Raw genomic sequence first — 17,164 nt, 5'->3', positions numbered from 1 at the left:
GGCGGCAGCAGGAGGAGCCTCGATTTCGGGGTACAGGTTGGAGATAGCGACTTCTGGACTGATTCGGGCCGGGAGGAGATCATCGCGAGGAGCGGTACCATCCCCCGTAGCAGGACCGACGGCGGCGCGAGGTCGCGCAGTGGATCGGCCGATCGGCGACCAACGGATCGGGCGCCGCGTCAGCGGGACGTTGTCATCGTCAGGGTGGAGGAGGAGGCGCGCTATGCCGCGCGCAGGAGTCACGTGGAACCCGGTACAGGCGCCATACTGCCGCCTCCTGCGGCTGCCGGCCACAAGCTGACCAGGGGGCGACCCAGCGCAACCAACACCGTCGCCCGGTACTTGCATTCAGCCAGCACGAACGCCTCGGCGGCGCATTACCATCACCATCATCACGGGCTGCACGGCCAGTATCCCCCCGGCGCGGGCGGCAGGACGACCGGCAGGCAGCACCGCCATCATCACCCTAGCCGCGGCTCGTACAGTAATGAGACGCAGGAAGAGGTACAGGAGGACGATGAAGCCACTCTACGGGAGTTGCTCGTAAGGTACGTTCCACGCGAAGAGGTACACCCTACCACGCGTAGACGACGATCGAGTATCCTCACCCTCTCTCCCTACCCTCAGTTGTCGGTGTACACCACTCCGAATCATCAGTTATCGCGTGTTATCGAGACAACTTCCGTACCACACTACGCCACCAGGAAGAAGAATCGTTGTTCTAAGTTTTGTTGATCTCTCGATAAGATACCAGCCATTGAACGGAACGATAATTACGGTTATATTCTCTTCTCTCTCTCTTTTTGAGAAGCGAGATAATTTATAAATTTATGACACTATTCAGTTGTATCGTTACACTGCTTTCCTGTTACAATTACAAAGAAAAAGTTTTATGTTATCAAAGAACAATTATTTGTAAAATGACTTATTATCATTGAATTATGTAATTATTCCGACTTATATGTAATCAAGAAATCAACGAGGCTTTTGTAACAACTCGATGTTTAAACACGAATTATGTTATTTAAGGACAATTGGCGTCGCCACCGATGTCTCTAAGAATTATCTGGATTGTTGGACGTTGGGCAGCGCCGACAGAAGTTTGCGAAGGACCTGGGCCATCGCAAACTTCGTCAACTTCTGTCAGCGACCACAACGTTGCAAACTATTCGCGACTTTTGCAAAAATATCCCTTCATGATGATTAAAAATCATATTCAAGTGGTTTAAAGCTTATCAGTATTCGCATTGTTCGTGCCAGTTGAAACGTTAAGCTTCTACGACCGGACACAGCGATCCAGAAATAACACGCAATATTAAGGGAATTGAACTTTCGGTGTTTGCACGTAATCTCTTTCCTTCGAAAATGGCGGTCGTGGAGGATTAACGCCGCGAATGTTGCGAGCGAATGTTCAAGAATTTCTATTTAAAATATTGTTCTAACATAGTCTAGCCTTTAGAATTCTGTATTGACTTTCACATTAGTAGTGACCTCTTTTTAGGGTCTTGTATAGAAATCATACTTTACTCTTTTCATGACGAGTGAAGCGTAGAAAGTTTTCTTTTTCTAGTCTCTATACCTATCGCCTAAATCTCACGGCATGATAGAGTCACCATTATTCGAACGTTCAGCTCCCAGGTGATTTATTCTCGATCTGCTCTGTTTCTAATATTGTTCTCTTAATCGCAGTTACAGTCCCATATTTTTAAATTTCCATCGGATAATCGCATTTCTTGTCAAATAAAATTATAAAGAAGAGTTGTATGCGTTATAATAACACTAGTTTACAAATTTTGAATCATTTTTAGTGCAAAAAGAGGAAATTTTTTGAAATGTACTTTTTGGGCGCTGAGTCGAATATATCGCCAAAAAAATTCACGGTTGAATTTTTTGAGATTAGCATGTAAATTCTAAGATAGCATGTCATTTTTAAGATACAGCATGTCAATTTTTAAGAAATAGCATTTCTTTCCGAGTAATTTGGATACAAGTGATAAACAAGGCGAATTGGTTTCCACCAGGATTTGATGATGGAGAAACATGGTGATATTAGGACAAAAACACACTTGGCGATTACTACTGAACTCCAATTGTAAGGACCACGACACACACAGAAAAATTTAAGCAGTAAGATATAATGCGAGGTCTACAATAGAAGTCATGGCGCTCGTAGGTCCAGTTCCACAACTCACGGTTAACTCTTAACCGAGGTTTAACTTATTCATTGTCTCTTTATAATTCTAGAATTGGAAAGAGATGAGATACAAATTGAACCTCAGTTAAGAGTTAACCATGAGTTGTGGAACTGGGCAGTAGAGTCTTAAGTCGTAGAAAATTAACCAATCACAGTCGAATATGAGAAGAATAATCGACTATGATTGGTCAATTTTCTACGACTTAAGACTTTACGATCGCTACGACCCCGCATAAGCAGTAAGGAAATTAACATGTTGGATTTGTCACTGCCTACGTTATGGTCTTTATTTTTTGCTTAATTTTTTTGTGTGCTATGACCTTAATATATGAAACTAATTTGGATCACGACTTTGGAGTCATATTAAAAACAAAATTACACGCTTAACATTTTTGATTTGTTTTCTAATTTTTCAATAAAATTTTACTGTACATTGGAAAAAATATCTCTTCTTATATTTCAAAAACTGAACGGAAAAGAAAGTATTTCAATTTGGATTCAGCGTCGAAAATTACCTTAGAAACGGTCTTTAATCTCTCTTGCATAAAATTTTGTAAATTAGTGTAACCAGAAAAAACGCTACAGCAATTGCGTGGAATTTAGATAAAGAAAGTAAATTAATTATATTCCTTTACCTAATACTTCAGATTCCTCTCTTGTTATCGTGCAGAATTCGGTTATTTGAACATGCTTGTCCGTTGATTCGCATAATGGGAGCTCCATCGTGCTAATGTTAACAGTCACGAGAGACTTGGCCCTTTGAATCTCTCACGAGTAACTTAGCCTAGTACCTCCGGTAGAACGGCGTGTATGAGCTCTCGAGACTCGCATACCAATCAAGGGGACACTCCTCGCTCTCTTTTGTCCGCTGTGTTAAAGTGCGCCCCCCGCCACCCCCGAATCGATAATACTTATTTTATCGATCTCATATAAGCTTTGCTACTGACGAAAACGACCTTACGACCGTACCATTTCATAAACATCGTTCTCTCGAGAACCTAACTGTGTTGCAAATGCATCCAGGTAATTCCGGCCTAAGTGGCGGTGCCTTACCTTACGACAAACACATGACCGGCATAAAAAAAGAAAGACAAGAGGAGGTAAAAAAAAAAGGAAAAAGAAGAAAGAAACGGACGTCTTCCCCGCTTATTATTTTATATAGACTCTCTATGTATCCGAGAATGCAATGCAAGGCTTTGTGCCATGCCATTCATCATTTATACATAAATCACACTCGCTCTTAAACTTATTCTTGTACATACTACACACTTCTCGGTCTCATAACAAGTCGATGATCAGACACTACCGATATATACCGTTGTTACTTGAATTTTTTGGCTGCGGCGCTCGCAGGCTTACCACTGATTGCTCATTCCATTCGAAAATCATGTCTCCCTCTCGACGTCAGGTGCACAAATAAGCCCGCAATAGCACTCGCTAGAGCTCGAAACGAGGAGTAAAGACCGGAGCACCGGTAATGGCATATCCGGTTTATATACGGCATACATACCGGGACACAGGCAATTAGTTCTCAACGAAGCGACTCGCGATGAAATTCCGTTGTGCCATTGGTAAAAGAATCGCGATTGCAACGAAATTGTCTACGTAATCGTAAAGAATGTTCTAAATGAGAAGGAAAAAAAAAGAAATATCCTATCCGTTGACATAATAGATGCGATTTGCAAAGTTCACTGGAAAAATCTATGTGCTTTCCAAGTACCTCAGACCAAAAAAGACACACTCACTTTTGTGTTAACGCAAATTGTTAGTCACGAGCACGAATTCTCTTCCAGTCCCTCGAGGGCTGCGCGTGTCGTAGATCCTCGTAAGACTATACGCTAAGTACTACTTTGTCGCTCGATGTGCCGTCGCTGTGACTTATTTGTGTGCGTGTCTCGTTCTCTTTATCACACTCATGAGGTCATGCTGATTTTTGTAAATTATTTTGCCGACTGTTCGTTCCGCATAAAGTGATGGGCCATTCGAATTGTGCAAGCTCGCTTGTGGACGCGGGCGGCTAGGCAGGGGTGAGTAAGCTGGCGGTGCGTCGCATGGTGATGTGTGAAAAGTCTCTCCATTCACACGTGACGGCTCCGTCTCCTTTTTTTTCTTTTTTTTTTAAATATATATATATACTTATCTATATATATACATATAGAAGCGAATTGGACGTCACGATTACTAAATGCGAGCGAATATATCATTATGACATGATTTTATGACTGAACCACGACTGTGTTTCCAAACTAGGTAAAGTTTTACAGAGTGAGATAAGAGAGGAGGCAGGGGCGGGCGTCGTCGGGCCTTATACCCCCTCCCGCCGTGTACGTTACCGTGGACAACCACTTGACAACAAGCAGTTCAGAGTCAATTGATTGGATTTGGTGGATAATCCAACGTACGTACATATGTCGTGTGAACAAAGCAAAGAACAAATAGACCTTTGTGAGAATAAGACGAAATACTGAATCAAGAGGAGTGAGTGGGGAGGCATAGAGGCTACTGTAGTTTCGGAACACAGCCATGGTCTCCCTACCTCCCAGGTACATGACAACATCATCACTGCTCTCTCTCTCTCTCTTTCTCTTTCTCTTTCTCTCTCTCTTTTTCTTTTTGCCCCGCTCTTTTTCTTCCTACCCTTACGGAAAAATACTATTGGACTCGCGAAAAAACTATTGGAAATTATTGGAAAACCATTCAAATCGAGTACACCGTTGTACACTATTTGTTCCAATAGGTTTTTCACTAATCCAATAGTATTTTTCCACGAGGGTTGTTTCTGTCTTTATGTACACATATCAAAAATAGAATTGTACTACTTTTGGTTATGCGTCTTCTTAATAATAACAATTAATTCCAATCAAGTATCATATCACGATATTACTTAATCTCCCGATTTTTGGATGCATAGATCACTTAGCTGCACTTACTCCTGAATGCGTTCCTCGAATGGACTCTTGGATGCTTGAATCCTCGATCTCCCATCTTTCTTAGACTCGTCTTTGTTCCTCGTTTATTCGATTAGGAAGGTGGTGCAATCCTTTGCTTGATAAGTGTACATATTTCCGTCTCTCTATGTCTATCTGCCCGTAACCCCTTTGTCTTCTTCCTACGTCTTTTACTTTCCGTATCATCCGCGCCTTCGAATCATGTGCTCATTCATTTCTGCTATTCACCTGTCACTCATATCATATATCTTAGAAAAAAAAAAAAAAACTTTCGGTCTCTCTTTCTCTCGCTCTATTCTATTACATTCTCATCTTAAGACACCCTTTCTGCTTGGCTGTGCACATCGATCGATGAGTTTGCCAATTCACCGAGTCGTTCGAAAGTCGTCTCATGATCCTTCACGATACGTATTCTACGCACAGAGTGGGTGCGAGATATCAGCCATTTTTCATTCATTCGTACATTCATGCATCATGGCCATAGAAATAATTATACATAAAGCGATACAAAGGCGATACGGTTAGGTTCGCGAGATCCTATAGACTTTTCACTCACGGGGAGAGTATCGTTCCGACGTTTCAGCAAATATTGAGGCACTAGTATGTACTTATGTCTATCTACACACACGCGAATTCACAAACTTCCATCTAATATGTGCACAGCTGCGAAGAATATATTTGTATATATATATATACTATGTATATTACCACTGTAGTGTCTATCACCCTTCACACTCACCACACACACCCTAGACGTGCTTTTAGTGGCGTTTGTGTTTTGTCTGCTATTGTTTTCTGCAACTTGACATATTTACTACATAAATATATATTATATAGAGAGAGAGCCGATTGTATATTTATAAAAAATATTTATATATATATGTATGTATATATTTTTTATATACACGCATATATATATGTATATATCTCGTTCACGTATTATTATATTACAACATCTACCCAACATTCCCCATGATGGCTGCCGAGCTAACGCCGGCTCGCCGCGCTTTCGAGCTCTCGGGGGTTGAAGGTGTTTCGCACTTTGCACCTGTCGAATCGTATTTTCTTTTTCATTCTACACAACGTCGCAAAACTCTGCATCCTCATACTTCAAGTATATGCGGTAACAGATAAACCACATGCACATAAAACGCGCCGCGCTAAACGGTCTCGCAGGCGGAGAGGCTCGGCAGTTAAGCGCGGAGGTAGTTGGAACTTATCTTAGGGACTTAGGCAATAGCTCTAGCCTTGAACGTCTAGTATCAGTGTGCTCGACACATGTTGTCGATTCGCTCTCCCGTACGAATCAGCGAGATTCACGCGGGGATTATGTGTGTGGGGACAGTCTGCAGAAACAGGTCAGCGTTATGAGTATGAACCTGAGTGCCAAGCTGGACGAGCTGCAGCGGGGTGACCGCCAGCTGGAGACCACCGTCGCTCTCTGCGAGATCCGCACGCAGCTGCAGGAGCTCACGAAGAGCGTAGAGTCTTGTCAGAGCGAGGTCAGCGAGGTGAAACGGGATATGGTCACGATTAAGGTACACTCTAGCTGACGTACCTACATCTATTTTTTTCTTATTTACTTATCTAAACTAACAATTTAAACTAAATATCGATATCGAGACAAAAGAGAAAACATGAAAGAGAATCTTACTCTAGAAGAGATTAAATTAATGATAGTTTTATTCAAAGAGTAAAATATATTTGTTCGTCGTTTCTTTTAAATTAGATATTTAATTATTAACATTAATATAAAAAATATAAACACGTTTTGCTACGTGTAGATTAAAGTACGATGAAAAATTACTACAAAGTGACTTTATCATTCTTTTTAATAATAAAAAATTCGGAGGGACCGTTTGGTTTTATATTTAAAAGTAAGGATTATAGGAAAACGATATTTATATTTAAAATTGCGGAATATGTAAGAGTAGATAAATTGTCGCAAATCAATGTGTGTACGTGACGTGATAGAAGAGAAAGAATAAAGTTAGATTAATAGAAAGTTTGATGTCTAAGAATATAAATTCTTCACGTTATTGAAAGAGCGTTTTACCGCTTTTTCAAAAAAAATTCAGTAAAAATTGCAATTGGTATGTACGGAAGTACTTGAGGTGTTCTTTTTCTTGACACGCAGCAAGAACTAGATACGGTACAGCAGGTCAAGGAAGAGATAGAGGAATTACGAGAGTACGTGAATCGACTGGAAGAACACTCCCATCGGCGGAAACTTAGGCTGTTGGAGCAGGTGACTTCCTGGCGTTAGACAATGTTGCTTCTCTTCGTTTTATCTATTTTCGTTATGTTTTAAGAACTTGAGTTGCTATGAATGATCGTGTATGTGTGTGTGATTTTTTTTTTAAATTATTTATGATTTTTTATTTCTTCTCAGCAATGTATGATTTTCATGATGCTGTTAATAAAAATTATGTGGAATAATTTTATATGTTTTTGTACTTTTATTTTATCTTACATTTACGCTGCACCTCATTAGCATTTCCCTTCCTATTATTTTATATCGCACATGTTGTGCTAAATATTACTTACGTGACGCATATGTGTTATTGTTAATTATATTTCATACGGAACCCATCCGATAAATCCGGATATTTTCCAGGGATTGACGCTTTTCCTGTCGTACGCGATACTAGCTGCCGTGTTGGGAATGTTGCAGTTTGGATACAACACTGGAGTGATTAACGCGCCTGAAGTGGTACGTCATCAACGTAAAGTCTCTATATATACGTCTCAAATAATTTTATAAGCGAACACTCGTATAATGTATTCAAACTGTTTGCAGAACATAGAGAATTTTATGAAAGATGTATACAAGGATAGGTACGGGGAGGACATTTCGGATGATTCTGTTAAGACTTTGTATTCTGTGGCCGTGAGCATATTCGCGATCGGTGGTATGGTGGGTGGTTTCAGCGGAGGGACAATTGCCAACAGATTTGGCAGGTCAGTCTCTGGTTTAGCGATATCATATTAGTTTCGCAAAAAGATCCCGCACTAATTATATAGAAAATTTTTAATATAACTAGTGTGGGGTCATTTAAACAAGAGGCCAGTGCTTTCCAAATTATAATATATATAATACATAACATGCATAATTATGAAAGAAAAAGACGATATAAGTTATCATTATAATTACAACTTGTATCCTTTTTTTTTCATAAAATTGGAATATTTGTATTGGGTTTCCTTCTTCCTTCAATTTAATCTTTCCAATTGAAATTTTTAGTAAATATAATACATTTAAGTGTAACTTCGATATGATTACAAAGATTGTATCGAAGCTACACTTAAATGTATTTACTAAAAATTTCGATTGGAAAGATCTTTAGAAGAGTAATGGTTGTCGAAAAATCATAAAACGGAAAAAGACAGAAATTAATATTGGCCTTCTGCTTTGAATGCAGAAAGGGAGGCTTACTGCTAAACAACGTGCTGGGCATCGTGGGGGCGTGCCTGATGGGTTTCACGAAACTTGCTGAGTCATACGAGATGCTGTTTTTTGGACGGTTTATCATCGGTGTCAATTGTGGCTTGAACACCTCGTTGGTTCCCATGTACATATCGGAAATAGCGCCATTGAACCTGAGAGGCGGCCTAGGCACGGTGAACCAGCTCGCTGTTACGGTGGGCCTCCTGGTCTCCCAGGTGCTGGGCATCGAGCAAATCCTTGGAACAAACGAGGGTTGGCCCGTTCTCTTAGGACTAGCTATCTGCCCTGCCATTCTACAGCTACTGCTGCTTCCAGTATGCCCGGAATCTCCAAGGTGTGTGTCGAAAAAATAATATAATATTATTTATAATTATAAGAAATCTTGTTTCTCCGATGTTTGTAAGTATATTCTTCAAAGAGCCTGATTGAAGGATTGTACGCGATAATAAAGTACCGTCCACGATTTTTTACGTTCTTATTAATTGATACATCAGCGATGCCGCAGTCTATTAATTAGAAAACAAAATTATTTCAGATATTTGCTCATTACTAAACAGTGGGAGGAAGAGGCTCGAAAAGCTTTGAGAAGGTTGAGAGCCAGTAACCAAGTAGAAGAAGACATTGAGGAGATGAGAGCGGAGGAACGAGCTCAACAAGCTGAGTCCACGATATCGATGACAGAGCTTATATGCAGTCCAACTCTAAGAGCACCTCTCGTTATTGGTGTGGTTATGCAACTTTCGCAACAGCTTTCGGGTATCAATGCCGTAAGTAACTATTTTTGTTCAATTGCTCCGTTTTCGTTACTGGGTCGATCTGGATTAATTAATTGGAGCAATCTGACGTAAAATTATTGCGTGTTCTAGGTATTTTATTATTCCACGAATCTGTTCACTAGTTCTGGTTTAACGGATGAGAGTGCCAAGTTTGCAACCATTGGCATAGGTGCCATCATGGTTTGTATGACGCTAGTGTCTATCCCACTCATGGATAGGACAGGAAGGCGTACGTTGCACTTGTATGGTCTTGGTGGCATGTTTATCTTTTCAATATTCATCACAATTTCGTTTCTCATAAAGGTGAGTTGAAATTTTATCGCGTTTTTATGACTTGTTTATCATTCTTGTTATTTTAATGATAGATTATAACAAGCAATTTATCGAGTTTTCTTACTGCTTACGTACGCGACAATTAACGTTGGTTTAAAAATAGATAATAAAATTCAATATTATGGATACTGGAATTTTTTCACGAATATTCATTATACGATCTTTCATTGATAAATTATGACTTGTATACTTATATCAAGAGGAATTTATCACAGGAATCTAAAAAATTTTTAAATCGTATGCTTATTCTTTTGGTGTCGAATTCTTTGATTAAGCTTTTCAAGTTAATAACTGAAGAAGTAAGATTTTTTGTAACTTAAATTTTGATAATAAAATAATATATATCGTTATATATATTAAATAATTACATAGAATAATTTATCTTGTTTGGAAAAATATAATAGAAGACGGAGATTCCACACATTGATAATGGCGGATTTATTTATAAATACTTTTCCGTACTGTTAAGAACTGTGCTTTACTCAGGAAAATGGCATCACAAAATCGTGAATTGTAGCTACGTATCTGTGCTTTGGCACTTTATGCACCTTGGCGAAAGGTGTACTTAACACTTTGTTCACAGCTGGAGTGCGGCACTGCACCGACAGTGAGAATCACCATTATATCTATACGAATTTGCATCAAAGAATCGACTCATTTTAATTTCTCCCCGCCATTCACATGTAGCCAATAAGTCACGTCCTTTGCCCGCATGCCGTTTCATTCATTTGCGATATAGAAATTTTTATATCTCGATACATGGACACGTACGTGCTTTATGTGTATAAATTTTTTGTCGAAATAATTTTGAAATACGAAACGAAATAATTCTTAATACAGATATTTTAAATAGATATTTTTAGCAATTGTTTTTATTATAACATTGAACGATTCTGCAAATGAAATGAAATTAAGGCCAATAAACAAAGATAAGAGATAAAGTCCGTAAAGAAATGAAAATATTTAATTTATTGTATCATTATTGTTTTTGAATAAATTTGATATCGTCATTTTTTTTTACTAAATTTATCCCTTATGTTCGTTTATCAGTCTTGATTTTGCTTAAGTACAAGCCTTATTTTGTTGAATAATTCTATTAGCTGAACGGGTAATTAAGTAATCGATAGAGGCGCGAGAAAAAATGTGAATGCAGCAGTGTCGCATGTATCGTATATCGCACGCCGTTTCGTTACTCTGGCTTACTAGTAGTTCTGCTTTTTGATGAAACCCGCTTCCCTCCTCCCCTTCACTACTGACGACCTCTTTCGTGACTGTCTGGAGGAGATTTACTTCCCGTTTATTAATCAGCCTATGTTCTCTACTTGGCTCAAACCTGTCACTCTCTATATATCACATTACATCAACAATTAACATGTTATTCGCGAAGTCCCTAATATCAATTATTATCCTTTGTATACAAAATTAACGGTTCTTTAGCTGCTGAATGTCTAGCACCGACGCTTTCACGTTACGGGATTCAAGAAAGAATAATTCGCTTTTTAGTAACAACTTCTTGTACCACTAATTACAAGAACCGTCGTGTAAATTCGCATCTCCCGTACCTATTATTATGAGGATATTATAAGAATATTATGAGTTATAATTTTTTATATTATGAGAATATTATAAACTTTATAATATTCTTATGAGAATATTGTGAGGACACGATTCAGTTTTCTCGTACGTAAAAGTGTAGAAAAGATATACAGCTATATATGTATTCCGATAATATAGATTTTTTTTCTGAAAAATTTAAGAAAAATTTAAGAAAAATTCAATTCGAGACCATCTGCACATTAGATGTTTCGCGCGTACGACTGATCGCATTACCACTCTAATTGAGGTCAAAGCAAATCCTGGCACTCATCATGGAAAGCAGCGTACCGTGCTTCACCGCTTAACGAGAGATTGTACTGTACATAACAAGGCACTCTGTCGTTAATACAAAATACTTTGCCGCAATCACTTTGTCAATGCCAATGCCTTTCATTACACAGGGTTGAGCTGCGCACCGCATGCGGCATTACAAATTATTACGCATACGTTCGACATGTGTTATCCGAAAGTTTTTCGATTAAGTTCCTGGCCTGCCGTACTTTTTTATTTTTATTTTTTCCTGAGGCTCCTCCAGCTGCTCAGGAAAGAAGAACACAATTCTACTGCCTGATAGGAGTTCTTTGGCTATGTGCAGGAAATGATCGACTGGATGTCCTACATCTCGGTAGTGTCGACCTTGTGCTTCGTCGTATTCTTCGCCGTGGGGCCCGGATCTATACCCTGGATGATCACGGCGGAACTGTTCTCGCAAGGCCCTAGACCTGCCGCCATGTCCATCGCGGTTCTCGTCAATTGGATGGCTAATTTTTTGGTTGGCATCGGTTTTCCAAGCATGAAGGTAAGACAACGATCGATTCTTTTTAAATAAACTTCCTCTATTCGCGAGCTAAATAACTGAACGATTATACGAGTCATTGAATAATTGCAAATAATTAAACTCGACGGAAGAAAACGCTAACGGATATTACAATTATAATTGTTTTATTAACGTTGTTATTAATTAATATGATGGAATGTAACAATTACATAATTATATAATCCTATTATATATATATATATTTAGATTTGATATATATATGTAAACGTGCGTATACGTTTGCATGTTACAGAGTAGCCTTGAAAACTACACGTTCCTACCGTTCAGTGCATTTCTAGCCATCTTCTGGATCTTCACCTACAAGAAGGTTCCCGAGACCAAGAATAAAACATTCGAAGAGATTCTAGCTTTATTCAGGCATGGTAACGACAGGTATGCAGCACATAAGCAAATTATTACCTTCCCCAGTACGTACCATAATAGCAAAATGTTATATACATAGTTGGATATATATTCTGCATCCGCCTTTCTTTAATTTCTTTTAAAAGGAGGTCTCTGGTATACCTATATATACATGTATATAGTATGTATAGTTTAAATCCGCGATAGCTCCCCCTTCCCCTCAATCTGTATATCCCGTTTATTTTTGACTCGACTCATATTGGGTACGTTTTAAGTAAGAGAAAATCGAAATTTACAGTTTTCGAACTAATAATCGCACAATTTATCAACCATTAATTGCACGAGGAAAGGAGAGTTAAAGAGATTCAGATAAACTTATTCTATGTACTGTACTTGGTGTACAATATACTGTTATTACGTCCGTCCGAACGTTCATCCGTCCGTCTATATATTCGATAACGAATACGTTTGTTACTTATAATAGGAACTTCTCGAATCTTTAAGAAGGAATTTTATAATTTATTAATATAATCTCTCGTAATATTCTCTCTATTGTATTATAACTCTACTCCCGGGATATAGTATATATTAATTATTATTATTAACGCTACGCATTTTTGCATGCATCGCTGCTTGTTCGAAGCAATAACAGAAGTTGAACTGTGATAAAGTTTCGTTCTTTTTAGGGGGAGGAAATTAAGTTTTACTTATATATACGGGAACTTAATTATTTGTACATATTTATAAGTACAAGCTGAAGTAGTTTGTAAATTTCGCCTTAAAGTTTCGTCACTTGCTTGGTTTCCCTTTATTGCAAATCCCGATATTTCGAACTTCTTTTTGTTAAGCTGTTGCAAGGAAAAGTACGTACATTTTTACATATACTTGCGAGTAAGACGCAACACTAATCGAATAGCAAGTAGAAATGATAACGTGCACGACATTGCGAATCATGTAACGAGATTATTGTACGAGAAAAGTGTAAAAAAATGAAGCAAGTAACCGTAGGTTATTAGTTTCTGAAAAGTGTAAACACCACAGAACGTAATTTTATCATCTCATTTGCGGAATATTGCGAACGACGTACAAATCAGCTATCTCGCTGTTGATCCTCTTATCAGTTCAGATATTCTGTTAGATTTCCGGGAGAGGATCGTGAAAACGTGTCAGCTCTGTATTACATAGGAAAGAATAATCATCGGTCATGTAAAATGCCGATTTATTTGATTTCTTAATGGCATTGCGATTCCTTTCGAGTTATGTATACGTTATTGATTCGAGTCGCGAGTTGGTGATTTTGCTATCTTATTGTTATATTTTCAAGGCCAAATGAATACATTCTGTTTGTTTAACGTATTGTATATGTATCATTTTAATAAATCAATTATTTCATGGTTCTCTGGATAATTGGATAATTTTCGTTGATTTCCGTATTTCGTTACTACGACGACTACAATTGTGTTCGATATATCGTAACTGTGCTTTCTGTGTTATTCGGAGCAGGAGCAGCTTGCGGGACAGCAGACTTTATGGGTGAGTCCTGCTACTACACATTTCCTGTTACTGTGGTGGCTTTGTTACGAGATATATTATACCGAACATACCGATTACTATTTAACTGCATGAAGATAAATGACCAAAGACACCACTAGTTACATCGAAAAGAGGGATTATTTTTTATGCGTTGAACAAAACACCCGTAATCCTTCAATGACCAAGTAAAATGTCTTTCTTTGCTAAAAGCTAGTTTAAAAAACCGTCTCTTACGGGATATTGGAAAGCATTAAAATACGGAAGAGAGGCAGAAGAAAAATCGAAATATTATCTCCTATTTCTTCTTTCACTTATTATCGTTTTCGACGCAATCGTCGAGATACGATTACGAACGACTGTGCTGAACTGTTTAAAAAATAATCCTGACCCGGCCACGCGATTATCATGACTTCAATCCAAAAGGCCTGGCATGTCGATACATCTTTACTATCAGCTAATGCGAGTCTCCGTCTTATTGCGTAATCAGTCAGGCTGACTAAAGAGAATCAGATATACATACATATAGCTGCATGAACATAAGTTGTTACCATATAAATTATTCATTTTTCTTTTGTGGAGATACATTTCACAGTTTCTAAAAGTTCGTCAGGGCTATTATGTAATCGATATATGTAATGCGCATACGTTTGTACCCGCGACTAACCCCGATGGTGTCCGCATAATTCCACACTTTGTCACTGCCGTTCGAGAACCTTATTTTTTTTTTACCACGGAATAAATTGTCATGTTTACAATCTCTTCGATCGTATCCGCGCTTCTGCATACTTCATGCTCGTATATTTAGAAAACACGAGGAAACTTTTGCCTACGCGGACGCCCGTAGTTGAAATCACATACATAACAGCCCCGATCACTTGACTTCCTCCTGGAGCTTTGTATTCTACAGCATGCTCCTTTTAGCGTACATACAATGCCCAGTTAAATGTTTCGGCGACAGGCAGAGTCTTGGAACAGTTTTTATGTCGATAGTTGGCACGAGTTTATGGCGCTGTACTGTGCGACTGCATGTTAGTGCTTACGTTACTTGTTTGGCGTACCAAAGTGATTCCTGAGTTGTGTTTAAGAGATACGATGCCATAAACGTGTTTGTGATCGGCGAGTAGGACGCTTCTGTAAACTTAATGACCCGCTTTCGGAATTTCGATGCAGCTCGTAGAGCTGTGGCTCTTCCTCAAAGAGATCTGGCAATTGGAAAATGAGAGCGTTCGAAAACAGAGTACTACCTTCATATTTTTCACTGTACAAAAAATAGTCATAATTTTTTTTACTTATGTTAACATCGATTTAAATATCAATACCAAAATTCTTGAAAAGATATTTAGGATTTTATAAAAATGCTTGTTTGACGCAAATATAGGCTGTTCGAATCAGAAAAACTTTAGAGATATTTGAGGAAGAACCAGAGCATCATCAATTATGTCGAAATCTTGAATATGGAGAGTTAATTTTACAGAGCGAATGCGGCACAGACCGCCGCTTTGCATCGTTTTATATTCGTCGTGTTAACATCGCAAGCGATAATTTATACGCGATCTGGGTTTAATTAATTTCTGCGGTGAGAGAATCAAATTTTCCTTTATTTAATCAGTGCAGCTCTCGATAAACTCGTATACAAGACATTTTTTTTTGTTCCTTTCGGTTTCTCTCCTTTTACTTTTATTTTAATCAAGGTTTTGCCGAAACATTCATCAACGATTCAGACAGAAATCTTATCAAGATAGCTAAGTCGATAGCTGGTTACGCTGCTTATGATTTAGCGGAAATTTCTTCGATCTGTTTTTTTCGAGATGAGCTAATTAAAACGCGTCAGCGTAATGTTTCTAGTCGTAACTAATATTGGATTGAAGGTAATGTGCATTTGTGAGCTTTCTTTCTCGCGTTTAAACACGTTTGTATTTATACTGAGAGAAATATTTGGTACGAGTCGCCATTTACTTTGTTGATTTACAAAAACCTTCTTATTTTTTAATTAAATTTAGTCAATCTAACTAAATTTTAATTAAAACAACACAATTTTTTAATTAAAAATTAAGAACCATAAAAAGTACGAAAGTACGAATTCTCCAAATTAAAATCAATAATGGTAAATAAGCTGGGCAAATGAGAGCAACAGCGTGGTTATCCGTACGCAAGTAAAAAAGCAATTTTTTTACTTCGAATCCTTTATTCCATCAAATTGTACGTTTCAACTCACTTTGGAGTCCTCTTTAGCAATTGTATATGTCTCTCCTTTATGTATAAGAGATGAATCGACAGCAAATTGACAGATTTGATGGCAAAATCTAAAAAAACCACTAAATACTAAATAAATACTAAATTAGTATTTAAGAGCCTGAATAAACTGAGTAGGTACATCAAAGTGTAAAAAGATATTCTTCCGAGATGCGAAAAGAAAAATGCAGTTTACAAGATTAAGTGTAATGATTGCGATGCGACATATGTGGGTCAAACGGAAAGGAAATTGAAGACTAGAATAAATGAACACAAGAGTTATATTAGATGGAACACTAGTAATCAGTCGGTGATCACAGAACACAGAATTAATTTTGATCACAATTTTTACTGGGAGGATGTCGAAATTCTGGATAGAATCTCATTTAAACAAAAGATTAATCTCGGAATTTCTTTACATTCATATGCAAAAGAATGATTTAAATCTGCGATCCGACACCGATGGCTTACATCACATTTATTTACCGATATTAAACGATGTGTAATAACTTCTAGTTCTGTATGTAATCTTATGATTTGTTATTGACGATTATGTTTCCACAGTACGTATATAATGACCGACAAGGTATATTTAAAAACAAAATTCTTCAGTTATGTGCCTGACATATTCTAGCTAACACGTCTATTTTATTCTGCATATGTTTAATATATTTATTGGTAGTTTATCTGCAAAATCGTTATACAGGGTGAGGAAAAAATATGGAAACCCTGAAAAATCTCAAAAAATATATTATAAGTTTTACAGAAAAATGTTTCAAATAAAAGTTGTAGGATTTAAAAAAGTCTATTCATTAGTCTCATCAGTTTGATCCTGACTGACGTCGTTGAGGTCAAGTCAAAGTCACGTTGAATTTTTTAAATGGAACACCCTATTTTTTATTGCATATTCTCATAGCACATCTC

The 17,164-nt window shown here is 37.8% G+C and overlaps 1 protein-coding gene across 11 annotated transcripts in view; it reads left to right on the top strand.

Annotated features, from left to right (window-relative positions):
- The window catches only part of Glut1 (Glucose transporter 1), a 41,175-nt gene that overhangs the window by 18,171 nt on the left and 5,840 nt on the right, over nucleotides 1-17,164 (top strand). For 3 of the 11 annotated variants that reach the window (XM_018521057.1, XM_018521055.1, XM_018521058.1), the window contains exons 1-12: nucleotides 502-548; nucleotides 4,445-4,737; nucleotides 6,488-6,680; nucleotides 7,280-7,390; nucleotides 7,760-7,855; nucleotides 7,943-8,103; nucleotides 8,565-8,924; nucleotides 9,126-9,357; nucleotides 9,457-9,669; nucleotides 11,870-12,094; nucleotides 12,366-12,505; nucleotides 13,979-14,008. In XM_018521057.1, the coding sequence (XP_018376559.1) occupies nucleotides 4,718-4,737; nucleotides 6,488-6,680; nucleotides 7,280-7,390; nucleotides 7,760-7,855; nucleotides 7,943-8,103; nucleotides 8,565-8,924; nucleotides 9,126-9,357; nucleotides 9,457-9,669; nucleotides 11,870-12,094; nucleotides 12,366-12,505; nucleotides 13,979-14,008 (1,781 nt within the window). In that variant the 5' untranslated portion in view covers nucleotides 502-548; nucleotides 4,445-4,717. Of the gene's footprint in view, nucleotides 1-6; nucleotides 549-4,444; nucleotides 4,738-6,463; nucleotides 6,681-7,279; nucleotides 7,391-7,759; nucleotides 7,856-7,942; nucleotides 8,104-8,564; nucleotides 8,925-9,125; nucleotides 9,358-9,456; nucleotides 9,670-11,869; nucleotides 12,095-12,365; nucleotides 12,506-13,978; nucleotides 14,009-17,164 lie in introns of those variants that run through there. The other 8 variants (XM_018521062.1, XM_018521061.1, XM_018521056.1 and 5 more) reach the window with 7 other exon arrangements.

This window comes from Trachymyrmex cornetzi, unplaced genomic scaffold (assembly GCF_001594075.2).
Source record: "Trachymyrmex cornetzi isolate Tcor2-1 unplaced genomic scaffold, Tcor1.1 scaffold96, whole genome shotgun sequence".
NCBI classification, from domain to species: domain Eukaryota; kingdom Metazoa; phylum Arthropoda; class Insecta; order Hymenoptera; family Formicidae; genus Trachymyrmex; species Trachymyrmex cornetzi.
The sequence above is the reverse complement of the archived record's forward strand: the minus strand, read 5'-3'. Positions and strand labels throughout refer to the sequence as shown.